This window comes from Centroberyx gerrardi, chromosome 23, assembly GCF_048128805.1.
Source record: "Centroberyx gerrardi isolate f3 chromosome 23, fCenGer3.hap1.cur.20231027, whole genome shotgun sequence".
Classification (NCBI taxonomy): Eukaryota; Metazoa; Chordata; class Actinopteri; order Beryciformes; family Berycidae; genus Centroberyx; species Centroberyx gerrardi.
Genome location: NC_136019.1, coordinates 13928717 through 13956506, shown reverse-complemented (window position 1 = coordinate 13956506; position 27790 = coordinate 13928717). Strand labels below are relative to the sequence as shown.

At 44.8% G+C, this 27790-nt stretch overlaps 1 protein-coding gene across 3 annotated transcripts; it reads left to right on the top strand.

Moving 5' to 3' along the window:
• dhx15 (DEAH (Asp-Glu-Ala-His) box helicase 15) lies at positions 1–27766 on the top strand. Of its 3 annotated transcripts, none has more exons than XM_071926548.2 (14): positions 1–120; positions 2185–2500; positions 3673–3866; positions 5312–5471; positions 7110–7328; positions 10890–11057; positions 16507–16593; positions 16995–17144; positions 17651–17759; positions 22221–22412; positions 23734–23856; positions 23974–24164; positions 26134–26303; positions 27261–27766. In XM_071926548.2, the coding sequence occupies exons 2-14, from the start codon at positions 2267–2269 to the stop codon at positions 27376–27378; spliced, it is 2115 nt and encodes a 704-aa protein (XP_071782649.1). In that variant the 5' UTR covers positions 1–120; positions 2185–2266; the 3' UTR covers positions 27379–27766. The 3 variants fall into 3 exon arrangements, with proteins under 3 accessions (XP_071782649.1, XP_071782648.1, XP_071782646.1); XM_071926547.2 differs by having other exon boundaries at positions 16–208; XM_071926545.2 differs by lacking the exon at positions 1–120 and adding an exon at positions 249–387.
• The last annotated feature ends 24 nt before the right edge of the window (positions 27767–27790 follow it).

Genomic DNA, 27790 nt, shown 5'->3' with positions numbered 1-27790 from the left:
CCGACCCGACCGAGAGGCAGCGGACCTCCTGCATCTTCACCCGCATCCCACCCACCGCAGTTTAACTGCACACAGTGCGATGCGCTTCCACTGACAACACGATGTGCTGAGCTCAATACGGTCGGGACCGTTTTCATGCAAAGTGCTCGTCGGGTCTCAAAGTAAATTGCGGCTTTCGAGTCATTTTGTCAAGGATAATAATGATGAGGTAAGAGCTTCCGGTCGCCATTTTGCCGGTGTTTAGCGGTTTGGAGAGAAGCTGCATGGCATAAACTGGCCTATTAATTCACTGTATTGGACGCATTCCTGTGGCAAGATGTCTAAACGACATCGTTTAGATTTGGGTGATGATCATTCGTCGAGTAAAAAGAGATCGTCCTCTGATGGGTATGTAGCTAAAAGCGTTCAGCTGGTGCGGTGTTTTCCAACACTGCAGTGCGCCCTGCAAGCTGTTTGTTGTTGTCCCGCTGCTAACTGGCCATGCTAACTCTAAGCTAATCTAGTGTCAATCTTGTCACACACATGGGCCCGTGAATTCATTGTGGCTCGAATGAAAAGATAATCAAATTGAACAGGGCCGTTGTTGGCAGTTAAACTTGGGCCATAACCATCTAGCAAATAGTAACCATTGTAGCTAACTTAGCTAGCCAGTTCAATCAAATCTCCTGGCTGGCCTGCACGTGGCTACATGTTAGCCGCGGCTTAGCGCGGGGCTCCTGGATCAGAGAGCTAACAACTTGCATACCACACCACGTCAAATAACAAGCCACAGTGAGCTACTATAAAATCTCTATGTTGGTAAGGCATGTAGCGTAAACAAAACACTTAATACAGCCAAACCACTGTGTTGAAGCCGGCCATGGGACGGCCGTCACCCTGGCCTGGCCCGGCCCGGGCCGCTTAGCGGTGTCAAACTTCACTGCCATGTCCCGTCGTAGATAAACACTGGGCGTATCAGTGCCAGTTAGCCTTTGCTGTTAAATCAAACCTCGATATTAGCAAAGGGTAATCGTGTGTCCTAATGGCCCTAGACCAGTCATGGGGCGGTAAGGTTGCCTAGTGGTTAGAAAAGTGGACCCAGGTTCAAGTCTCATATTGGCAGGACCCATACAACGCTGATACATACAATATCACATTACGCTAGATGTGAATTCAAACATCATTCTAATGTAAAAACCACAGAGCCAAACATCGTCTCTGGTATCTCTGTAACACTGATGTGCAAACTGCAAGTTTCCCCTACAGGCAAGGAAATCGAGACTTTAACAGCCAGATAAGCTGTTTGGTGTCAATCACTTCCAAACCAGGAAATGTAGCCTGCGGTTCTAATTACCACAGTCACCCTTAACGCCAAGTTAATCATCAGTTCATTTCTGTGGCGCTACACATTGTTGTCACATGTTTGGGACAGAATCTTCTCTAGTCACTGGCCATAGAAGACAGTAGTAGATATTAGCTAATGCAGAATTGTCATAGGATATAAGAATGATACATTTCAAGTTGAATATTTAGTGGTATTTCAAACGGAAAAGATACCAGATATTGCCAGCTACTTTAGGTCAACACGCCAGGTAACATTATTCACTTTTTTTGCCTTTATTTGTCCCGAGAAGGTTTGCTGAGCATGCGTGTTTTTTCAGTGATGCCTTGTACAACCACAACTCTTCTACATTTGGCCACTGGGCAACTTCACTACAACAATTAGGGGTTCGGTGCCTTGCTCAGGGGTAGCCTACCTTAAAAGTCAATGTTGTGCTCAGTTTTCCAGCCCAGTTCACCTTATGGTCGCAAGCCATGGAATATGGCTTGTTACAATAGGAAAAATTGTTCCTTTTTACTTGATTTGCATTGTAGACAATTAGTTTCTTCATGACCTTTGCATGCTACACTTGATTAGGCTATGTCTTTCGCCACTGTGAGTAAGAATGTGCAGTAACCTTTTCATGTGATTTGAAGAAAAGAACATGACATGGCTTAACATTTGTGCTCAAAGTTGTGCCTTTTTATAGTTTTGTGTATCTCCAATTCTGGTTTCACTTTGACCGTTTCTAGGTCAGATTGTTTTGATGTGGTCAGTTCCAAAGTGTGTGCGTGAGTGTGTGTGTGTGTTATCTGAAGTTAAAATGTTTAGTTTGTGTAACAAGACTCTGTCTAATCTTCACCTTTCACACCTTCCCCTCACAGGCGTGACCGCGACAGGGACCGTGATGAGCGGTCAAGGGACAGGGACCGGGACAGAGACCGTGACAAGGACAGAGAGAGGGACATGAAGCCCTCCGCGGTGTCCCTCAACCCCTCTGCAGGCTTCCTGAAGCAAGCCGCCATGCACCAGCAGATCAACCCCTTCACCAACCTGCCCCACACGCCGCGCTTCCACGAGATCCTCAAGAAGCGGCTGCAGCTGCCCGTCTGGGAGTACAAAGAGAGCTTCAACGACATCCTGGCGCGCAACCAGAGCTTCGTGCTGGTGGGAGAGACAGGCTCTGGGAAGACCACGCAGGTAGAGGAGGCACAGCTTTTAGTCTTGCTCCCATACTAGCACATAAATGCACACAAAGCAACAGGGCGGTCAAATGCCCCTAAAAAATTGCATTCGACTGTGAACTGACTAAGTCAAATTGGACTGAAATTCAAATATCACTGATGAAATTTACACAATATTGACACATGAAAGCAGGGCATAGTGAATGGACAGTGCATTCTAAGCAGATGGAGATTCTATCTGGAGTTGATTCACAACATGTGCATTTTGGGTTGGTGTTTTGTTCTAAATTTGCAAGAGAGAATATGTGAGTAAATCGCTGGGTGAGTCTTGGTAAGATTTGTGTCAACTCTAATGGACAGTCATCTGAACCCCAGGCGTAATAGAGTGGGAGTAAGACAACTTTTATTAATCTTTAATCTTAGCAGGCTTTTTAACTCTGAGCAAGGGGATACCAGGTGAGCGTACCATCAGCAAAAAAGCTGGGGGATGTGGCTGTGCCATAGACATCAGCTTTGCAGGAGATGGCCGGCACTGTGGTTATTAGGAACTTCCAATAAGTAGTACTTTTGGTAGAATGCCTTTTAATTAGTAGGTAAACGTTCATCCACCAAAAGTGGCTGCCTTTTTGTCATGTCACTTACTTGCTTTTAATTGGGTGAACCTTTGGGTTTAAAAATACAATTATCAAAAATACTTTTGTGAACCCTGATAATAAGAAATAGTTTTAATTGTTTTTTATTTGCTGCTAACAATACGTTTCAGAAAAAGTCTGAACATAGATCGTGGCCTGATATTAACGTGACAATTCCTCGTAAACTCGTGGCGGTGCCTGCTGAAAGGTGATAATGTTCCATCCAAGTGAAATATCATTTTATGTCCTTTTTTCCTTTGTTCAGATGACCTTCAGTTTCTGGAAACACCCCCAGCTGCACAATTAATAGCTTGATACAAATGAGCCTGCTGTCTTTTTTTATATGCTATCAAAAATGGCAATTTGATTTTTCAGGTGCATACCTTTTTAAAAAGGCCTTCAAGCTACTTATGACAAAAGGAACAGCATGTTACATATTGCTTTGAGCTACAGATCACTGTAGAAACATCTATCAGTGACAGAAGGCCTTTGATTTTTGCATGTAGTTTCTTTGGGTCAATCAAAGCCTGAGTGACCACTGTCTGCTGCCCCTCAGATCCCCCAGTGGTGTGTGGACATGGTACGGGCAATACCAGGGCCCAAGAGAGCAGTGGCCTGCACCCAGCCCAGGAGGGTGGCGGCCATGAGCGTCGCCCAAAGGGTGGCCGATGAGATGGATGTCATGCTGGGCCAAGAGGTGGGCTACTCCATCAGGTTTGAGGACTGCAGCTCCGCCAAGACCATACTCAAGTAAGTACAAGTACAGATTTTACACAGTCCTGTGACACATTTGTGGTTTTTACAGGCTACAGCCAGCTAACTAAACATTATTTAAAAACACATTGTAAAAGTGCACCTATTAGTGTGAGACACAATCCTACCTTTTGGTAGATAATAGGGTTGCCCCGATCTGATATCAAGTATTGGAATTGGAGCCGATCTGGGTGAATTTTGAGGTATCCGCTACAGGTTGTTCGATCAACTTCCAAAAGTAAGAAAAGTGTTTGCCGTAAACAAGGGTCGTCCATCACTTATGAGAATGCGACGCACTGTTTGAAAGCAGCTGGGTAGCAGTTATGTCTGCAGTCTGGACTTACTTTATACCAGAGAGTGAAAGCAGTCAAACAGCTAATTGTATTGTTTGCAAGGCAAGTGTTTCGAGGGGTGGAGGCAGCAAAGCTAATTACAGTACTACTAATTTAACCGGCCACTTGAAGAAACACTGTTTGAATAGTACAACATACTACGAGTACAACGAGTTCTCTCATATAGTAGCTCAGAAGAAGTCTGTGCCCAACCTGTACTGTACAGTGCACTGGAAAAAATAGATAAATTGCCCCACGACAGTGAAAAAGCTAAAACAAAAAGGATGATCATGACCAGCCCCTCTTGGTTGTGGAAAATGTGGGCTTTGGCTGTTTAATGGAGCATTTGTAGCATCTCAGACACTGTTGTCTGGATTACTTGAAAGATGTGACCACAGTTGGTTTCACTGCAGACATTTGAAGTTCAGACGTCTGCCCCGTGTCAGTGCCGAGTTTCACTGCACACTGGAGTGGTCCGAGCTTTACTTTATAAAGTGTGATTTTAAAAAAATATACACTTTTAAATTAATTACAAAAATATTGGATCGGTACTCTGTATTGGCAGATACTCAAAATTTAATAGCCTGAATCGATATCGGCGGGGGGGGGGTTGGGGGGGGGGGTTCGGTAGCTGGATCGGGACACCCCTAGTAGATAATATATGAATTTCCAAAAGAATATGTCCCAAAGAAAAACAAAGGTGATTTTTCTTCAGATGCTGACATGAGCAGTCAAAGAGTAGACACAGTAGTTCTTTCTGAACATGAGTAGTGGATTGTGGGAGTGAAAGTTTGTGTGGTAATTTAGAGTTAAGGTTACATTTTCCTACTTGGGAAATATTAACTTGTTTTTGTTAATTAGATACTGCTCCATAAATAACAAAGATGACTTATAGAAAATGATGCCGTAAACCGCGATGAAGTTTGATAGCACACAGGTGTAGAGGAGTGCAGCCCACAGCACTGAGGGGAAGAATTTGCTAATTTCCTTAATCTTAATCAGGATTTTAATCAAATAATTCAATTGTTCACATTTGACTTTATATGATGACGAAGCCTATGTGCACACCTGTCTCAGTAACCGCCTGGCTGCCTCTCCTCTATCACCCAGGTACATGACAGATGGAATGCTGCTGCGTGAGGCCATGAACGACCCCCTGCTGGAGCGCTACGGTGTCATCATCCTGGACGAGGCCCACGAACGCACATTGGCTACTGACATCCTCATGGGGGTCCTCAAGGAGGTGGTCCGCCAGAGGTCTGACCTCAAGGTAACCCCGGCACTGCCAGTGTGGCACTGGTCCCAGGAAACGGACATGTCAGGTGTTGAACGATCAAAACAAAATAAAAGCTGGCCCTGACTTTCTTGCACACAAGAAAAAAACATAGATGGACTCAGTTCGCTCAAAGCTCTGAAAAGGTGGCCTTGTGCAGTTTCACTTGTTAGTCTCAGGATTAGACATGGTAATCGTAGGATAGCGGGTGCCTTATTTTTGAAGGTAGTGCAAGTTCGTGCTAAGGCGCCGTTTAGTCAGTACCCACTTACAGTTTCCAGTCCAGATCAGGGGTCTCCAGTTGTGCCATGGAGGGTCGACAGGATGCAGGTTTTCATTCCAACCAAAGACTACACCAGGTGATGTCACTGATTAGTTCTTCCTCACTGGTTGAAGGTGTGCTAATCAGTGAAATCACCTGGTGTTGGATGATTGGAGACCCCTGATCTAGATAACCGCCCCACCTCTAAACTCTGTCTGTGAGTCTTGTAAAGTCTTGATAGTAGTCTGTCGTATCCACAATTATGCCCCAGTTAATGCCAGCAAAACACATTGTTACAGCCCTAAATATTACGTCCCCCTAGAATAAATTCAGAGGCAGCCAGTGTTTGCGTGCCCCTCTTCTGTCACTCCTCCCTTTTGTCACATCTTGCTGACACTCCAACCCCCCCCCATGCCTGACAGCTGTGTGTCTGTTGAGGAAAGAGAAACGTCGTCGTCGGGTTCAGAAATGCACAGCTAGTCCCCTCTGCAGCAGTAGTGGAGTCTGCTCCCCAGGTCAGCCCATTTTAAGCCAATCAGCCGGGGGGAGAAGGTGACGTGGGAGTGCAGAGGCAGCTACAGCTTTTATAGGCAGAGTGTGCCAGACATAATTCTCATAAAGCAGATGGGTAATGACTAGTTGTTTGTCAGCGTGGAATCAAAGGTTAGACTGTTGTTCGTGGACTGTTAAATGAGGTCTAGGTTATTGGGAATGATCCTCCACCCACACCCCTCTACCTCCTTCATCCCCATCCCCTCCCAAATTTGAAAGTTTAATTTGCCTTGATTAAGAGCAATTATGATGTCTCGCAGAGCGTAAAGAGAAATGCCGCGACGCTGGCCCCTGAAAATGTTTGAGATTGAAAATGGGAGACGTGCCTCCCATCAGAATCCTAATGCGCTCCATCTAATGGGCTCTGGGGAGAACATTGTGTACCCAACCTCAGGAGGAAGGACTGTCATGGCTCTGTATAGGTCAGGGACTTTGAGTTTAATGTCAGCTTATACAGTATATCCACCATCTTGGGTTTGCTCCAGTGCCCTCATCCTAAATTCTGCTCCAAAGCACTATCCATCCTGTGTAGCTTTTTGCACCCTCCTCCACTTTGTCATCCTGTATTTGGTGGCACCCTTGTACACTTTGAATGTGTCCTTATCCCTTATTACTGTCATCATCGAGCCATATCAAATGCCAACTCATTCCTCACTTGAGTGCCCACTCCCATAATAACCACCGTCATTTACACTTGGCTGTCTGCACATTCTGCACATTTTTTTTAACATCTTTTTTTCCTCTTACATGAATACATTGTCCCTCACCGTTCTCTCTCTCCCCCCTCTCTCTCTCTCTCTCCTCTGCCCTCCCCTGTCCAGGTCATTGTCATGAGTGCCACGCTGGACGCCGGTAAGTTCCAGGTCTATTTCGACAGCTGCCCGCTGTTGACCATCCCCGGGCGCACGCACCCCGTGGAGATTTTCTACACGCCGGAGCCGGAAAGGGACTACCTGGAGGCGGCCATCCGCACCGTCATACAGCTCCACATGTGTGAGGAGGATGTGGGAGACGTTCTGCTCTTCCTCACTGGACAAGAGGTACGACTCCATAGTTTTTTGAAGATTTTTATTATTTTTTTTCGTGGAATGCAGCCCACTTTGTCCTACAGCAGCCACTTGGGAAGCTCACTTTGAAAAGTGCTGTTGCAAGCATGGCCTGCTATTATAGTTACTTTCAGGCTGGGAGGCAGATTCAGGTTGTGATGGTTGTAGGGGGGGAAGGCGCTTATTGATATAGCTCATGTTTGAGGTATTGCATTTACTTACAATGACACTTTTTATATTCAGTCATGTTGATCTTTCTTTTCTCGGACACACTTTTATTAGATTTTTTATGACACTGTTATTTCCCTCTAGGTTTTTTTCACTCTGTACAGAGGTTTGATATAAGTCCCGGAAGTTTGATCTTGCATACTAATCTAACTTCTTAGAGTAGTGTTCATTGCCTAAACTTTCCTCTCTTGCTTTCTCTCATGCACACGCGCGCACACACACACAGTAACACACGTGCACACACAGCATAAATGATCAATCCTTAGATTGATAGAGATGTTTAATGCATGTGGCTGTGCCTGTGTTTGGAAACCACCAGGATTTGCCAGGGGAGGGAAAAAAAAACGAGGAGTGACCCAGATTCTGCCCTCCCCATGAATCCCTGAAATTAAGTCATTTATTATTTTTTCCCTCCTGCAAATGTTGTCCACTGATGTGTAATGGAGGGCAAGGTTCATGCCCAAAATGATGAATTTGGTCACAGCTGGGTGGACACACACACACACACACACACAAACACACACAAATGTTTCAGTCTCCCGATCACGGGGCAGGAGAAGCAGCCTGTCAGAGCCAACAGTGCCTGTGCTGTTATGATTATACTCTCACCATTCTCACGAAATGGTATTTTAGGCCAGCTGATTGGTTGTGGTTGAGAAGGAGAACTAAATTGGTGTGAATGTAACACAAATTCCTCTGGGGACTTAAACTACTTGTTGGATTTTATTTTAGTATTTACACTTCTGTGCCCTCATACTTCTGAACATCACTCCTGATTTCCTTTTAAGGAATCCTTAAAAGGAACTTGTATCCTTGTTTGTCTGGCCTTCCCAGTCACATAATGTGACAGCTTGTTTATTAGCGGTGATTATTCGTCACTCACCAGCGGCTTGACTGTTGCGCCAGTACACCTACATCCGTTTTCATTTGCCAATGCGGGATCGATATGTGGCTCGTTACGAAAGGGATGAAGTCATGGAGGGCATTGTGTTTGAAGTGGTCTCCTTCGAGGGCTGGTAATTGATTTTAGATTTAGTGGTGTCCCAGCTGCTCGGACGGCCAGGAACGCTGATAGCCTCGCCTTTGAATGTGTGCTGAGAAGGCCGGAAGGTTTGTGGGTAATGTGTTAAACATTGTTTGGACTTGGGTGTATTTTTTTTGATGTGTGTATATACAAGCCCCCCCCCATTCCCTCCCCCTCGGCTTGCACTGTGTGTCAAGCCAAGGCATTACTGAGAGCACTCCCACGGCGAGTTCATTAACACCCCCCCCCCCCCCCCCCCCCCTAATTGGGTTAAAGAAGTTAATGTGAGGTAGGTCTGGCAGAGATGGGTGTTCAAAGGGTGCTGCGGCGCGCCCTCAAGCGCTTCTTAACCTCTTCAGTCTCCCAGCAACTTTGATGTAGACTAATGATCGGGAGGCAGATCTACGGCAAAGCCATAGAGCCTTTTTATCTGACTCTGTTTAATTTATAACAGCAAAAAGGGCAGGGCTCTTTTTCTCCCTCTTAGAGTTTTTCGTGAGATGTTTCATTGCCACAAACAAACAGAACTGAAGCACAAACTCCAAAACAAGAAAGTCGAAACTTCTCACAGCTGTTGAGCAAAGATAAGTCCTAATATTTAAGCTTCCCCCTCAGCAGCTAACATCAAAACACGGGGATTGGCGGGGGGTTGTTTGCTAGTCAAGGGGAGTGCCTAAATGTGTTGGTTATGAGCTTGGCTGTAGATTGTCGCTTCTGGGGTCGCAGGGAGTACTGGTGGACAGGTTCCCGACACTGGCCCACTGCCCCTGTGCGAGCGTGCGCACACACACACACACACACACACATACACTCCATGTCCCATAGGAAGGGACAGCCAGCTTGCTCCCAGCGCTTTGGCAAAGAGGTCCATTTTTTCATGGCAGCTGCTGCATCCAGAGGCTTGATAGGCTATTAATACCCAGGCTAATTTTACCAATCCATTCAGATTTACTCTCTTCCACTTGTCAATGTGTTGATTAAGAGGCACATGGCCATCAGCAGGGTTTGACTTAATGCGATCAGCAAGGGGACAAACAGGGCTGCTAACACTCTTCCAAACCAGAGAGAAAACAGGAAACATCAGTAGCACTTTCTCATGTCAAGGCAAGGGTTATTGGCTTCATGCAGCGGTACGAATTATGTCAATTTCAGTCATGCTTTAACTAAATTCAGTGCCATATGTTTTTAGGGAGGGGGGAACAAAGATTTCTGAGTAGGCTCATGGGCTGTTCGTTGTATTGTTGACCCGATTAAATAATGGAAAGTATGCACGAAGAGCTTTGATGTATCTATGTTTTACAGTAGCCCATTATCTGTCCACAATCTCCAATAAAATGTTGGAGAGTGCCTGTTCTTCAGTGCCATGTGACATTATCCAACCTTGTAATGTTACTGCATTGCTCCCATGGGCCTGCAGGTGGTGCAACAATACAGGCTGTGATGTGGCGCATGTAGTAACTGGTGTGTGAGAATTACATTTTTGTTGGGGACAACAAAGAAAATGGCCCTTCACAGTGGCAGTGGGAGTTACTTAAAAATGAAATGCTGTTATGTTTTGTCTTGGGCCATACCAAAAATTGTATGTAGTGTAAGTATGATCAGATTAAAAGGGGTGTGTGTGGTGGAAATAAAACAAACAGTATTCCTATGTTAATGGGTTAATCAGGGGGTGCTTACGGAATAGCCTATATATGGATATTTTGAGCATTTGATTATTTTATTCAGACAGGCCAGGTTAGAATGGGCCCGAGCCCTGTGTCTGCCATCATGTTTTCTTATTCCCGTCGCTGCTCAGGTCCTCTGTCTGTCTGCCAGCCCACCGGCTCTAGAACGTTCAGCTTCACTAAACTGATCTGCCATGATTTGCCGCTGGTTATGCATCAGTGCTGCAGTCTCATCTCACATTCCCCCTACAATACTGCACTGTGGAATAATGAACCCGGTTTGTGTCTGTGTCTGGCTGTGTGTGTGTGTATGTGTGTGTGTGTGTGTGTGTGTGTGTGCCTTCTGAGCGTGCGCGTCCATGTTTTCCATGATTGCTGCGTTTGACAACAGAGCCACGGGGAGCTCAGCAAAGCATACTGCAGTCCAGGTTTAATTTCCTCCGTCAGATGGAGCGATAGGCAGAACAAATGTACTGTAGCAGGGAACCGCCATTTCCCCGGCCGCCTCCCCTTGCCTCCCCCTATCATCCAGATTCACCTCCATTGTTTCTCCAGGTGTTGTTCAGAAGAACCTATTTGTTGTTACTGTTTGCGCACACAAGTGACGCTTGCATTAATTGACGCGCTTCCGTCTTTCAGGAAATTGACGAGGCCTGCAAGCGAATCAAGAGGGAGATCGACGACCTGGGGCCTGACGTCGGCGACATCAAAATCATCCCACTGTACTCCACGCTGCCCCCGCAGCAGCAGCAAAGGATCTTCGAGCCACCCCCACCCCATAAACCGAATGGTGCCATTGGAAGGAAGGTATAACTGCCCTGTTGCTATAAAAACACCGTGAGAGAGAGTGATTGAAGTGGGGAGTTTGAAGGAGAGGGTAAGTGGGAGAGAGAAATTGAGAGGGGTGATGTAGAAAGGCTAGATGGGGAATAAGGTGGGTGGATAAGGAAGAGAGCTGGAAGGGAGGGATTGGAAAAACTTTCCCCCCCCCCCTCTCAGCTTTGGCGCAGAACTGACTCACACAACATATGCTGCTTTTGTCAGCATGCGATTCTCTGCTCTAAATTATAACTGGGGTATTACTCACGCCCTCTGAGCCTAAGGAAAGTACTGCATTCTCAGTCCTTTTTATCTCTCCACTACATTTGCGCAGGCTCTGCTGCTGCTCTGAGAGGACCTTTCTCAAACCCTGTGAGAGGTGCACATTACAAAAACAGGACTTGACTTGTCTTTCGAACAAACAAGCCTTCCATTACGCTCTACTTTGATCGCGTGATCCAAAAGAGCGTTGGACGATCCTCTTATTGATACAGACACTGGACAAGTCCAGCTTTTTGTGCTACGCTTTCTATTCAAATGGGCTCATCACCACAGTAGCGTCACCACCTGTGCTGCCACGCTGCTGGCCAGGGATCTGACAGAATATCAGAATATCATCACTGCCAGTGAATTAGCAAACATTCACCCCCAACATCTGATTTGGGAAGGTGTTGATGAATGACTCATCGCCGCCACCTCCCTAATTGAGGCAGATCAGGCTGACATATGAACAGCAAAAAATCACTGAATGATTTGAAATAATGAGGTCCCCTTGCAGCCTTTAGAATTCAAGTTGTATGTGTATATACATACACACATACACACACAGGGAGAGGGAGAGAAAGAAAGATGATTTTGACTTGAATTACTAAACGCCAATTGGGGGTCAAATCTGTCATCAAGTTTATACTTCCAACTCGGCACATGCTGAGGGGTCCCCCACAAAGCGTGGATCAAACGTTTGACACCGGCCCTCCCCTCCCCTTCCCCTCCCTGTCTCGGGTTTTATCGTTTTATCTCCTCCAGCTGTCTGTGTGAGTGGTGTGTGTGTGTTTAGAAGAGGCTCAACATTCTCGGTAGTTTGATTACCCAGAGTCGGAGACGGGGATCTTTTGCAAAGTTCAAACATCATCCCTAGTGTTTGCCTATGCTGTTCAAAGGGATGTTGACATGAAAGAGGGCCATGGTTAAGCAGGGACTGGTTTGAATATTACTTGGCCCGGGAGATGACACCTTCAAGGTCCTCATGGATTTACATACGCCGGTCTCGTGTAATAGGACTACTGGTAAAACTGCTATCAATTTGCAATTTTCTTCAGACAGTGTGCTGCTCAAACAGCAGTGGAGGTAGTGCTGCCTCCTCCTGGCGAGCATCTGGAACAGTCTTTCAGTAGCTTTTTCCTTCTTCCCACTGCTTTTCCACAGTTAAAACAGGCAATAGACAGACTGCTGTGGTTACACATGACCTCTGAACTGTCAACCCAGTTCCTAGTTTTAGCTTCAGAATGGCATGGCTGATGAAAATGTGCATCTTTTATTCTCAAGACCAGTTTGTCAAGAGCTTGCTGAATTGGCAGGGAGTGGCATCTGAAGTGGCGTGCTTAAAATGAATGTGCTCCTCCTCCAGGACTGACTGAGCTAGTCATCAACTGAAATATGCAGCGATATCATCCAGGCCAGCCCAGGAAGAAGTAGTGAAAAAGAATTAAGGTCCACCATGACTGCTGTCACGCATGCCAACGACTGCATTAAGCACCCCTCAATTAACATAACACGCTAGCTCGTCATCTCTCCATTTCTCCAGGAAAGCCACTGATCTCCCATTTTTGAACAGTTTAATCATTTAGAGCCAAAGCTGCAATTCACTGTAATTACTAACAAAGACTATAATCCCACTTTTGCTTTCCAGCGTATCATAGATTGTCTCTAACAAATGGGCTGTGTTTAGTACTAGGTTTGTTTTCCAGCATTGTCACGTTTGGTTATTCCCTCAAATGTCAGTGACGATCCCTCCTAGTATCCATTTCAATGAGCTGCTAATGTGGATGCGTCCAGACTGCTCAAAGCACGTTCTCCATTTTACCAATCAGGGGAAGGCTTTATTTGTCAACAAGGCTGTCTTTCCCAGCAGGGCAAGTGAAAGATGGCCTGCGTTAGCCATCATACTTGCCCCCCTGCAGGTTAATAACCCAGAAATAACGTGCGGAGATGATGCTCTAATGATATTACTGATGAAGAAGCCTGGATTACCCAGTACAGCAACAGACTGGAAGGAGCCAGCCTGTGCCCGGTGTAATGGCCCTCGCCTGCATAAGCCTTCAGAATCGATGCAGTCAATGAGGCTCCCCCATATGATCATGAAATGTGAGAGGGCTGCCATGCGTGGTGTCCGCTGGGGCATCGACTGACTCCTGACACAGGACAGTGGCGACCTCACCTAGCCCCTTTTTGAACCGGACTTGGAGGGGTTCTGTGCCACTCGTTCCTCCCGGGGAAGTTGCTGGCTGGCAGCTAGTGTCTGTTATGAGACATCACCTGACCGCCTGGCCTGTCTTTTTTGGCCAGCCACTTTGATTCCAGACTGCGACAGCGTGGCTCATTGACTTCACAAAGATGTGATTCCTCCGCACCTATGGGCCACTGAGTGTAGCTAATAGCTTTGAACCAAGCAGTTGGCTTTGGTTAAACCCTGCCGTTGACTTGGCTGTTATTCATAGGTAGGCTGTATTATTTTCAGTTATCTTTCAAAATGTAGCAAATCACATTTGCCATATGATGCTCATGTCAGTCAGATCTGGATTGCCATCCATTTAAGAAGAACATTAGCGACAACTCAAACAACCTTTTGCTAGATGCTGTCTGATCAATTTCATATGGCCGCTTTTTGCCATCTCTTCATTCCTCTGCATGGATACAAAGGAATGTTTCTTTTGACGGTTGAATTACTCGAGGTCAAGGGCTGAATGAGGGGGAAAAGGCCCTCCCCGGCATTAATAACTAAACGGTCAGGCATTCTCAGGCTGGAGAGAAATCCTCGCTTAAAAGGTGGGATTTAAAAGTCTCTAAGGCTCACAGCTTCAAGACAGCCAGAGAGGCACAGCTACAAAGAAAGTGTGTCAAGTGTGCAAAATTGGTTCTGTGGACCTGTATCAGCCAAGACTACAGAGAACTGTTTTGGTTTTGTGCTTTAAAATGTTTCATTATGAAGGCTACCAAGAAAGTGGACAGCTACCACCAAAGGAATGCTTATTTTAGTCTGTGTACACATAGTCTTGTTGATGAACAAATTGCCTGCTCAACATTTTTGCATGGATCTGTCTTGTTTTTTTATATAAGCCCTTCGTGTATGTGTTGAGGTCAAGTGCCTTTTCATATTTTTTTTTTCTAACAGCATACAAACTTCTTGCTGTCTTGCCGGTTATTGAGCAAGTTAAAGATTTCAAAAGTGTAGTGAGGCATTTTTCTTAACGCCTGCTTGCATACAAAGCCAAGAAATTGGAGTGTCAGTTCCCAGTACAGCGGACTATGACCCGGCTGCCTCAGTCTCAAGAGCTGTGGTGCTCAAGCACAACTGAGTCCAAAGGCTTTCTCTGGCCAGTCGGGCTCCACTCTTACATAAGGGGAACACACCCCAGCGGCGGTCAAGGTTCGCGTGAGAGCAGCTGCAAATCTGTCTTCCTCTCCTTCCCTTTCCCTCCTCCCTCTGTTTGTATATATACGCTGACAGCGAGAGACCCATAGGGTGATGTGACTCATTTGATTTTTTTGCTCCGATTCAGCTGTCATTTCTCATAGACAGCCTTGCTATAGGGGATAATTGTAATAGAAAAAGATCTGGGACTGGGAGACGGCGCGGGTCCACAGCTTCCCCGCTCGCCTTGCTCTCACAATCCAAACAGCTTTTCATTTCAGTTTTTTTCCCCCCTCCCCTTTCCTCCTCTTGCAGTATTTGTCGGCGCACTATTAAATTTGAGTGAAAATAAACGTTGATGCCTGCCCCGCTGCTTTGATCAGCTCCCATACCACCCTGACATTTGAGTTGCCCCATCAACCCCCTCCCCTACAACCCGACACCCTCCCACCCCTCCATTCTCAGGTCCTCCAAACTCTGTATCACCATGTGTTGGCTGTGTGGAAAATCTGTTAAAGCATGTCATAATTTTTCAAACATTTGCCTTTACCCAGAAATGGAAACTCGCACAAAATAAGATGTTGCCTCCCTTTGAAGCTTACAACACAGCTACACAGCTTAAACCAGCTCCAGATTCAAACTCCATTGGCTGTGACTCAACCCCCACCTCCCCCAAACACACAGTAATGATTGCAGCTATCCTCCAAGCCTGATAATCATAATGCTACTTGGTTCTCATTACAAAGTGGGTTTTGAGCACCCTTTCGGTGTGAGGGATTCGCATTTAGTGGGTGCAGTCTCTACTTCATAACACCTGCACCCTGGGACGCATGAATCATCTGCTTCATTGGCAGAATGTAGCTGCATTTTGCAAACAAATCCAAATGAATGTCGCCCTTTTGTTGTAACACGATTCACATTCATATCTAAAACAACATATCTTGTCACACTAGCATTTCCATGGGCTGGATATGTACATGGATTCCTCAAGGATCTATATTTAAAAGCAGGCCACCTTAGAGAAACTATTACATCAATTACTTGCTCTGTTTTTGAAAAGCTGTGGGAAAGGAGAGAAGCTGACATCTTTATAAGACTGGTAACATGCTCCCCTCCCCTCCCCTCCCCTCCCCTCCCCTCCACTCCACTCACCCCCCACTTCCAAAAAGAGCAGAGGTAATGCATTTGGATTGGACGCTGAGCAGCAAGGCAGCTCTCTCCACAAGTACATTGATGCCACATTCGACTTGATTGCAGCAACTGTTGTGGTACTTCCCTGTTGGGTCGCATTAGACAGCGTGTCTGCGATGCACCATAGAGGCATCTCTAGAACTTAATTCACTCAGAGTTTGCCGCTGGCTCACTTCAGAGAATGTGTTTTTCGGGTGTAAGCTAAGCTGATAACACCACCCCTAGTTTGTCTGCGTTCTCTCTCTCTCTCTCTCTCTCTCTCCCTCTAGCTCATGCTTTCAGCTGCCGAAGGAATTACTGTGATTTCTTGAATGCTTGATCGTGCTTTTCATTTATATTTTGAACAAGTTTAGGTCAGCATTTCAGTAATCTTAACGTTTCACTAGATGAAACTACCTCGGTTCCTGAAGGGTCCGAATCGGCGAGTTATGGCTGTGTTTGAATGATTGTATATTGGAATGGAATTGCTGAATAACTCAGAACCATAAATAAAATCCAGTTAAATTATGTTAATGCAGAGTCCAGCAGCAGAGCCTGAGCTCCTTTCACTCCCTCCACCCCTCCCCCCCCCCCCAGGTAGATCGTCTCTGAACCCAGCTGTTCTCATTTCCACAGGTCGTGGTGTCAACAAACATCGCTGAGACGTCCCTGACCATTGATGGTGTGGTGTTTGTAATTGATCCTGGATTTGCCAAGCAAAAGGTTAGCTTCCACCCCCCCACCCCTCCTCTCCCCCACCACTCTTTATCTGCTCCGATCATCTGCCTCTGTTGCCTGAGAATCCCCAGATAAACACAGCGCTGCGCACCTGACAGCGGCAGAGATGGAAAAGCCAGTTATTTATTCCTCTGACATTTCTCCAGCCTGGAGCCAAGTCATACACATGGCTCAATCGGAGATTATATATGTGCGCCGTAGTGTGTGTGTGTGTGAGCACACGTTTGTTTTGTATTAGCTACTGTGTATGTTAGTATGTGTTAAATTACTTGTTTTTCTTTCTGCAGTTTATACATCGCCATGGTTTGAATATCCCCCTAACCAACTGTTTAGCTCTTTTTATTTATGTGAATTGACGGTGATCAGTGTTGCCTTTTTCCCATCAGGTTTATAACCCACGCATAAGAGTGGAATCGCTTTTGGTCACTGCCATCAGCAAAGCCTCAGCCCAGCAGAGGGCAGGTCGTGCTGGAAGGACACGCCCAGGGAAGTGCTTCCGCCTTTATACAGAAAAAGCTTACAAGACAGAAATGCAGGTTAGTAACAAGGCATTTTGAAAATGACAACTTAGAGAAATTCTACAAGGTGTAAACATGTGATTGATTCTCATATCTGCATTTCTTAAATGCCACAAGCAATTTCTATTCCCACAGAGCAGCCTTATAGCTTAGAAAGCTCTCTCTTATGCAATATTTCCTCCTATAATTCCACGATTCCCAGTTCTGCTGAATTATAATTCTAAGAGCTTGGTTCTCCACCGCTCTGCCCCAGCCCTTTCTCATAACCTGCGCCAGTGACACAGCCACCCTGTGACAAATGAACCTGCGGAGGCCCAGTCCTCCACTTTAACAGGCTAATTCTTTCACGTCACGCTGAGTGGCAAAGGGAATTTTTTAAACAAGTTAAATAGCCCTTCATATGCCCTAGACTCCCGGTCTCTGTTCACGTTGACATATGAGCGACGCATGAGGAGATAATAAGCACCCTGACTAATTCATTTTGAATTGTTCCTTGGTTTTCTCTTGTACCTTTTTACTCGCAGGACAACACGTACCCAGAGATCCTGAGGTCTAATCTGGGCTCAGTGGTGCTGCAGCTGAAGAAACTGGGCATCGATGACTTGGTACACTTTGACTTCATGGACCCACCAGGTTAGCATGAATGCATATATTCATTTTGAGGCCAGGAGGCTTCTTAACTCAGAAAAATACATTTCATGACTGTATGTACCAATGTACTTCATATGTGTTTTTTCTTTGCATCCAATATAACACAAAATATGAATCTTTGCATCGCAAAGTTAGACCCTCGTATGTTCGACCCCAAGTGCTGCAGTTGAACTGCATCCCAAGTAAGACACTGTTAATTCAGATAAAAAAATATTTAATATAAAATACTATAAAGATCTTGATTTTGATAACGGTGTCATCCGTATCAATTGAAATGCAGTTACAAACTGCTATGAATCTACAAACCTTTTGTTCAACTTTGGTTGTTTGATGTGCAATATCAAATCTGGGTTGGCTGTGTCACTTGGGAGCTTGGGAAAAACGAATAAGCAAAGATAAAATGATCTTGGCAAATATCAAATACTGCATACTGAATGTTTGGGGATTTGAGAGTAACTACTCTGAAAGAGGACTACACAGTACTGCATGCTGGTTTGCAGTTTTCATGAACCACCTACTTTAAGGTTGAGTTTATTGCCACTCAAAGAGAGAAAAGACAGTTGAGTTGTGGGGTAGTCATTTGTGGCTGGTCAGTTGTATGTTGTGGCTGTCTCTTTGCATTCACTTCCTTATTCCCCGCACACGTGCACTAGGCTGGAACTAGGCCAAAAAACAGAGGTGCCTTGTCTCGTTGAGACGCCAAGCTAAGGCACTCTCCAGCCCAGTGTGTGTTCCCACTTTTTCCCAAGGAAACCAGCCCCCTCCTCATCCTTTCCCATCCTTAACCTCACTCTCCCTCCCCCTTTTCTCACCATAATATAGTTTTCATCTCACCTCCGAGATTAAACCCATCTCTCCCCATCCGCTGTGGCAAACGCCATTTTGAGAATGAAATTGGTTACATCAATAGCACCGCTATCACCTCGGCTATTGCCTTCCCTTTATATTCCTCCAGTGAAACGTGACTGACCCCCACCACCACCCTCACAAAACGCAACGGTAAGCCTCAACATACCACTATGGCCTTGTCTGCCGAGTCTAACTGGGAACAGTGGGATAAAGGAAAGGGGGATGATTACCTTATTTATCCACATGGAGAAACCTCTGTCTCCTTCTAACTAGCTCCTCAGCACCCTGGAAGCTGTAGCTGGTTTGGCACAAAGAATGAAAAGCTGGTTGCGAGATTTCCTCGACAATCCCTCCACAATGTCTAGTTACAGTGGATCAATTTTGATACACTGTGTCAAGGGCCCACCCTTCGAGTGAAGGGACAGTTCAGTTGCTGTGCCTGAGATGCTGAGATACGTTTGAAGGTTTTCTCAGTTGGACCGTTACCAGTTGGGACTGTTCACACATCAGCTTTATTAAGCAGTTCTTAGACACACTCACAAACACGCATACACAAACAAGAGGAGTTAATGCTGAGCCCGGTGAATTAGAATGTCAACATCCTAAATGGGTTGAGGGATTGAATTTGTGTTTCTTGGGCACAAATGAAACCTGTCTCTTGTAAGGTGGTGGTGTTTGATTGTGGCACTGCTTGGCCAACAACAATTCAGTTCTTTTGCTCCTCTGTATGGATTCCAAATGGTCTTAAATCAGCTGGATTTGAGTTGAGGGTCTGCCCTCTCATTAAGTGTCCCCTTCATACTGATGATCAAGGATATCAGCCACAAATGCCAGTGGCTTTTTCATTTGAGCCTGGCCGCAATCTTAATGGGGAACCTTGATTTCCCTCTTACTGTGGAACGCTCAAACACTGGCCTATTTCTCTTGGCTCACCTTGCTCCTCGCTCAATAAGCACAGGAGCGACAGTGTGAGCAGCCAGCCAACCAAATGGAAAATCCAAAAGAAATCAGTAGCGATTTACACAAGGACTTGGCTGGGTGGGATTCATTTGCCTTGTGACATTTCCAGAGAAGTACATTTCAAAGCCAATGTGGTTTAATGTACCTTTAGCCTTTCGTCTCATTGATTTGGCCCTTGGTTAATATATCGGATTCTTGTGTGTTGAGGCGGTCAATAGTTTCTTTCTGATGAGGTGCGTCGTGTATAGATTGGATTTCCACACTGGTTCATCATGTTACCAGTACTTGGAAATCAGATTTTCACCTTCGTTCAGCCCTACACAAGCCGTTGGTGTGGTAAGTAATGTGGCTGGCACTCACTTTGTATAAAAAGTAGCTTTGATGCCCCAAATCGATATTTGTTCATCATAGGAAAATGCCTCCCTGCTGTTTGAAATGGAATTTTTTTTGGGACCACTTGAGAAAAATGAAAGTGAAAGAGTACCGCAGCCAAGCCTTGGAGCTAATTTTCAGTTAACATGCAACTGGTCATTAGGCTTCAGCTCTCGGGAGCCAAAGGTCAATAATTGCATCTGGAGGAAAAATCTTTTAACCAAACGTTTGGAGCCTTTTGTGTTGAAGCATTAAGTAGAAGGTTCCCCTGTAATTGCATTAGTTGTTTAGAATTGCTTGAGCGGAGGATGAAAAATGAGCTTCTCTGCCATGATTACCTCTCCACCAAGTTGCTGTCTAGCGTAACTTGGCCATCACAAACCAAGAGCCACCTGACTCACCTCATGTTCCTTGCCACCCCACCTCCCACCCCTGTCTCCCTCTAAGTGCCTGGGCCTTTTCTCAACTTGCATTTGTCTGTTTAGGGGTCCAAGCACTGCAGGTGCTAGAACCCTGTTTTTGGTAGGATTTGTCCTGTGCTTCTTTTCTTTTTCTTAAAACAATCTTGAGCTCCAAGATCACAAGTCCCAGAACCACCAAATTTGGTGGATAGGTTTAAAATCTGCCCCACTACAACCCCCTCCCCCCCCAAAAAAAAATACACGCTAAAACACGCAGCTCTGTTTCCTCTGTATTCATTTAGCAGTGGTGCGCCACCACAGCAAGGAAATTACCACCACTGCTAGAGAAAATATGAAATAAAAATTAGTGTTGTAATTTAGTCTCACTATCATCTAACTAAAATAAGTGGTCCAATTGTTTTAGAAGCAATTGTTTTATCATTATTTAAATACATTTTTAGCACTTCAACCTCAACTTTAATCATAACTTGGACCCAAACAGTGACAGATATGGGACAAGACTAGAACTATCCCCCCAAGCACCATGTCTGCATACAATTACAGAGGAAACACTGCAGCTTTATGTTTTAGCTAATAACTCCTGAACCATATGGCATGGAATCAACTCAGATTCCTCGGCTCAAGACAAATCCATTGTACATGCTCGTTTCATTGTGAGACACACAAACAGAAAGTAAGGCTTAATTCCTAAATTCTTGGTGCAAGAGCAACCAAACGTCACACGTTTGGGATGAGTACTGAACTGCGTCAGACCACATTTGGTTGTGCTCCACAGCACCACCGTCAGACCAGCCTTGCAATAGGACTTTTGTTTTATTTCTCCCACAAAGTTGATTTAGTTGCCACCAGATTTTACACATGGCTTGTTTTTTTGTTTTTACAACTGTTTGGCCGTGATGCACGAACAAGGTTAATGACTATGATGCACAAACAGGAAGGGAGGTATAATTCCTAAATGATTCATGCTAGAGCAATCAAATTTGGTGTATAGGTTTCAAATCAACCAAAAAAAATCCCTGATCAGCCAGATGGTGGCGCTATAATAAGCAACAATATTTTTTTCCCCTCAGATTCCTTCACTCAACATCCATTGCACATACTGGTTTCAATTCTGCCTTGATCATTTTCAGCCAGTTTGAATTTTATGCAAAACCTCTTTTACACTATTTCTCCCAATGTAGATCCAATCCACAAATTTTACATAGCGCCTGTTTGGACTTCCTAGATTTCCTAGACTTTTGAAATTCCAATGTGTTTGCGCAGTGTCGCCGTCAACTTTGTTTGTGTCAGTCAGACACGAAGTGAGGCATTAAAAAAAAAAAAAAAAAAGTTTAACGCTAGATGTTTAGGATGGGCCTCAAAGTGTGTCAGACCACATATGGTTGTGCTCCATAGCGCCACCATCAGGCCAACCTTGCAATAACGCTTTGCAATAACGCATGTGGCCAGGACACACAAAAGAAGTTGAGAGCACTCTACACATGTAATGCTAAAGCAATCAAATTCAACATACATATTTGTGAAGGGGTTTGAAAGTGCATCACATCACATTTGATCATACTCTATAATGTTGCTGTTTGGACAAATTGCCAGTTTTGCAAATTGCGATATCTCAGTCGTTTGTGTGTTTGTCCAGCCCATGGCTATCAATCGACTGTTTAAAATAAATAAAAATGTGTTTATTGATGCATTCGACAGGGAGGTGAGGAAATTCAGATTTTGAAATTCGTTCTGACAGCCTCGATATATAATATATTAAATCGCCTGTTTTTGTGGCCTAATCTTTTTCTGATTCTCCTTTGCCATCAATACCCCATCCACCCCGTTCCCCCTTCTTCAGCCCCAGAGACGCTGATGCGGGCGCTGGAGTTGCTGAACTACCTGGCGGCACTCAACGACGACGGCGACCTGACTGAGCTAGGCTCCATGATGGCAGAGTTTCCCTTGGACCCCCAGCTGGCCAAAATGGTGATCGCCAGCTGCGAGTTCAACTGTTCCAATGAGATCCTCTCCATCACCGCCATGCTGTCAGGTAATGCTCAGGGCTGTGGCCCACGGCGCGGGTCTTGAGCTGCTACTCATTCCGTTTGCTGTGCTCATGGACCTTGCTTGATAAATAACTGACGAGCTCAAGGGAAACACCCAGAGCAGTTTGTTGATAAGTCCTTATACGTATTTACATTCTTGGATCCCTCCTGACTGATATTAGCCAATATTTTTAGCGTTCACAAAAAATTATTGAACCGCCCAGTAAATTAGGTCCATGATTAGGTGTGTTGATATAACATGAGGATTTTATGCAGACATGTTGCCCCATTTATGGTCACAGTAGTGTGTTCCCAAGCTGGTCCATTTCACTTTTATCAGTCACTCATATGAATGATATTTAACAAGTAATATTTTACATATTGTGGGTCACTTAAAACCGACCCCAGCAATATAAGCAAGTCACACCACAGAAGTTGCATTTCAACATTGACCAAGAGTAATGTGAACCTACTGAACTTAACGACAACAACGTGGCAACAGGAGGGTGAAGCCAGTGGTGTCAGCTGATATTTGTGAGGAAGGAAAAAAACTGCGTGTCTACACGAATTGTTTATGTGTAGTCTGAGCGGCACCAGTGTGCTGCAGCAGTAATTGCAATTTAGGCTTGCCAAAGCAGAATGCTGCTCATTGAGATGAATCTGACTCCTTTGAAGGGGAGGGAGAGGTCTTTGAAAGTGGGGGAAAATGGATTTAACTAGCTGTTTGGACATGGTGTGCACTTACAGCAGGTGTGTCAGGAAGCCAGGTTTTTGCTGAGTTCATTAGAATAAGCAGCAAAAGTACGCCGGAGAATCGTCCCGCGACAGCAACCAAGCACGAGCCTCGCTAAACACTCAGCTTTCACCTGTTAAAGGCACAATCAAGCAGGTTTTGACGTTAAGCAGTTCAGAGCGAGTTCATGGAAGGGAGAGGGTGCTTTGGCGGTGTCTTCTGAGTAAACCCTTTGCCTGAGTTTTACCTTGCCTCAGTACCAGGTCCAGGATAGGATGCTTGTTTTGATAGTCTGCACCACAACTGAGGGAGACTCTTGAGAGAGACAGGCCTCGCAGGTTTACTACAGCATAGGGCCATATGTAGCACATCAACCTATTACCTCATGAAAGGAGAAAGCTAGCTCTCGGTGCCCATCCTTTTCCCTCTCTCTCGGCCCTTCTTCCCTCTTCCAACATGCACCCTTGGCCATACAGTGTGCCCTGTGAAGTGCTCTGTGCCTCTCTTGAGCTGAGGCCTTGTTCCTCTCTGTGGGAATTGCTTAACTCATCCCTATGGGCGGCTGTGTTGGGGCCCATACCAACCTTGTTTAGTCCCACAGTGCTTCGTCCGGCCCACGGAGGCTAAGAAGGCGGCTGATGAGTCCAAGATGCGCTTTGCCCACATCGACGGAGACCACCTGACGCTGCTCAACGTCTACCACGCCTTCAAACAAAGTACGTGCCCCCATGTGTGCGGACACACTGAGTTAGTCAGAATAGACAGAATTATTTCACAGTTTAATGATGTCTTAATTTGTCCCCGAGCCTTACATCTACCCTTCCCTCACACAGACCACGAGTCCACTCAGTGGTGCTATGACAACTTCGTCAACTACCGTTCGCTGATGTCAGCAGACAATGTTCGCCAGCAGTTGTCCAGGATCATGGACCGCTTCAACCTGCCGCGGCGGAGCACAGAGTTCAGCAGCAGAGACTATTATACCAACATCCGTCGAGCGCTGGTCACTGGCTTCTTCATGCAGGTCAGTGGGAAGTCCTTCACCAGCGCTCACCAAAGCATATTGCCTTTGTTATATACGAGGAGGAAAGTTTAACCTGCTAACTTTTGCTATCTCTGAGTTTAATAGTTGAGCCCATCACTTTTTTTTTTTTTTTATAAATATCATTCATTACTGGACTTGTCACTTTATTGGACATGAGTGGAGGATACACAATGGCGAACTAGATCTGTTATTTGAGAAAATGTAGGTGTAATGTCTTAATATCCAGCTCCACTGCTATTCTGATGCTCATTGAAGTGTTTGTCATTGTTGAGCTTCATCAGTTGTACAAAGAAACTTGTTAGGTTAATGCTGTGAATAAATGTGTGCAAAGTATTTGTACTGACTAAAACCGTAACTGAGATATTCGTTATAATGGATAGACTCCTCTGAAGTGTGTGCGCACACACAGCCGCTTTGATTTAAACACATAACAAGAAATCAAGCCAATTTGCTCCTTGTGCAAGGAAATAAATGGCATTTTGCGAGAAGCCATTTTCGGGGGTACCTGAAACAAGCAACCTGACAAGTTGAATTATGGCATTAATATTTAAATATTTGTCAACATTAACCTTTATCTTGGAGACAAATTTGCAGCTCGTGTTCGAGTTTTCAGGGCGTTTGAGCTCATGTCTTTGTTTGGAAAGGTCTTTATTGAGACTGATTGCCTTGGTTAATCACAACAGCCACCGTCTGCTTAACCAAGTATCTGCAAAGTAGGGAAAAACCGCTCCTCTCACTGCCCAGTTAAAAATAAGTTTCATGTCTTCAGTCTCGCATGCTGCTTTTGGTCATAAAAGCATTAGTAATTTACTTGGATTTACATGGGTCAGTTAAGTTAAAGGACAACACCGGTGTAATTAGATTTTTTTCTTATTGCCCATAAAAAGAGTAAACTCACCGATGTATCTGCCAGTCAGAAACTGCTCCTGTCTGTTCTACTGCAGGTTTGCCTGTGCTGTTCAACATGATGTATTACATCAGTCAAGGCAGCAGTATGTCTCTGTGAGCTGTTTTTAATGATTTTTTTTTAAATAATGGGAGCCTATGACTTCCATAGAGAGTGGATTGTATCAGTATTGAATTATTGTTATCAATACACTGACATTGTGAATCAAGCAGCTACAATTTAAGTCAGTTTTGGGACTTGCGCATCTCTCTTGCAGCACTGGATTGGCCTCATAGAATAGCTACCTTCTTATACATGCTCTGCTGTGCCTTGCTGCTCAAAATACTAAAATAAAACTAAAATGAAAAGTTTCTGAAGTAAGAACTTCACTAAAATTAACAACCCTGCAAGTGGAGGCTAATCTGAAATTGAAATCATAATTGACAATAAAATGAAAACTAATTAAAACGACAAAACCACAGTAATCCTAACCTATTGTGGTAAGTGATCCATTGATCCTATTTCCTATAACAAAATAATCTTCATGTCAGTCAAGACAGATGCTTCATCAAAATGGTCGGCCAGAATCGGGGTTTTATTTGTGTACAAGGAGTCATTTCAGAAGAGTCTCAAGGACCTTAGAAACAGCTGGAAGACGAACGATAGGAAAACAAGGGCAAAACCTGACTTGCTCTTACTGTCTAGAGGGGCTGTTGAAGTGGTGATGACATATGATTGGTATTCATATTAATGTTAGCGGTGACATGCAGGCCACAGAAGGAATAGCAGAGACAGAGGACGCCAAGCCCCTCCAACTGCTACAACTCCACCGTCATGCTCACCTTTTGCTGACTCAGCATTTATTTGACATCAATCACATCAGACTTGATCTTCTGGAAAACATTATTTGAGCTGCGTAATACCTTTTTAAATCTGGGCGATATTTCACCGAGCCTGTTGTCGAGCACGTCTCAGATTTTGTTTCGCGTAGGCATTACAAGGCGTCTGTGTGCGTTACCGGTAGTGACAGTTGGCCCTCGTCTCTCCCTGTGCTGTGAACAGATCGCCCACCTGGAGCGTACGGGCCACTACCTGACGGTGAAGGACAACCAAGTGGTCCAGCTGCACCCCTCCACTGTGCTGGACCACAAGCCCGAGTGGGTGCTCTACAACGAGTTTGTGCTCACCACCAAGAATTACATCCGCACGTGCACCGACATCAAGCCAGAGTGGTAAGCCGCACCTTTCTGCCATTCTCCGCCCCTAACTGGGGTTCGCATCCCACCCCCTGCCCTCCGCCCCGCACCTGTGTGCGCGTTATTATACTTTTAGTTGGTTTTCAGCGTGGGTTTGGTTGGTATTGTTAGTTTAGTTTTCTTTTTTACATTCTAAATGTTTAGTTAAATTCTTATTTAGTTTCGGTTCTAGTTTGAGTATTTTTGGTAGGGGTGGTATTTTTTAAAGATATTAATGAGAGAAGTTCAGAACAGGTATTTTGTAATGCAAACAAATAAGAAATTCGGTTTAAAATCTATTTACATTAATTTTTCAATTGGCAAAAAATTCCCTGCCCAAAATAGATTTTTTTTACCCTTTACATGAACAAAAACTGAAAACATTTTGTGTAATTTTTAGTTAGACAAGATAGTTTTAGTTGAGTTTTAGTTTTTTCTGCTGGGGGGGCTAACTGAACAAAACACTGGTGGAAGGGGGATGCCCACTTGATAACCCCAATGATATACCTGCAGTCATGCACTAAACCCTGTAGCATGTCGTGGTTCGTGAATGGTGCTGCTTGTTTGACGGTCCTGTAGATCTATGACAGCCTGATGTCCGCTATCGTAACCGTTTGTGGGTTACTCCTTCACTCTTTTAACACCTGACTGGGCTCATGTGTGAATGCTCGCCCTGGATTATAGCACAGGATGTGTATTGGTAAAAATCCATTTCTTAAATGCACCTTTCTGTCTAAAGTGCTTGTGTATTTCTCATTGTGTGCTTCCGTGAATGTGCCCGCACGAGTGCCTCCTTATACTTCTCTCTTTCCCTCTGTGCGCTTGCACGTTTATGCATCAGATGTGGTGTGCCTGTGCTCGTCACTGTGCGAATGTGGCAGAACGGCGTTCTCCCACAAGTAAACACACAAGACACACTTTTTGTGACTAATGTTTACTTGCTTCCTCTCCTAGGCTGGTGAAAGTCGCCCCCCAGTACTATGAGATGAGTAACTTCCCCCAGTGTGAAGCAAAGAGGCAGTTGGAGCGCATCATTGCAAAACTCTCAACCAAGGAATACTCTCAGTACTAAGATGTTAGCATGTATTGCAACAGTATCCTCAATATCTGTACAAAGTTGAATCTGAACTCTTCATCTGAGCACTCTTTTTATTATTCTTCTTTTTTTTTAATTTCCAACAACCTCATTTTGAATTCTATTTTTGTCTCACTGCGTGTAATGTATTATTTTCATAACGTTTGAAGAATTCTGCGTCTCCTGTTACGTTTGAGGGCCAGTTCTTGTCGTTTTGTGAAACTAAGAGGGTGAAGCACTACTCAGAATGGACTGTAAATGACCGGTCATCAGGAATTCAGTCACTGACCATTTCTGTCTGAAGCATGACCCTTCATGTAGACATCGACATTCCTCTTAAAACTTGTGAAAATGTTAATATGCTAAATGAAGAGCAAACATCCATTAATAAACAGCATCCGCTTTGGTG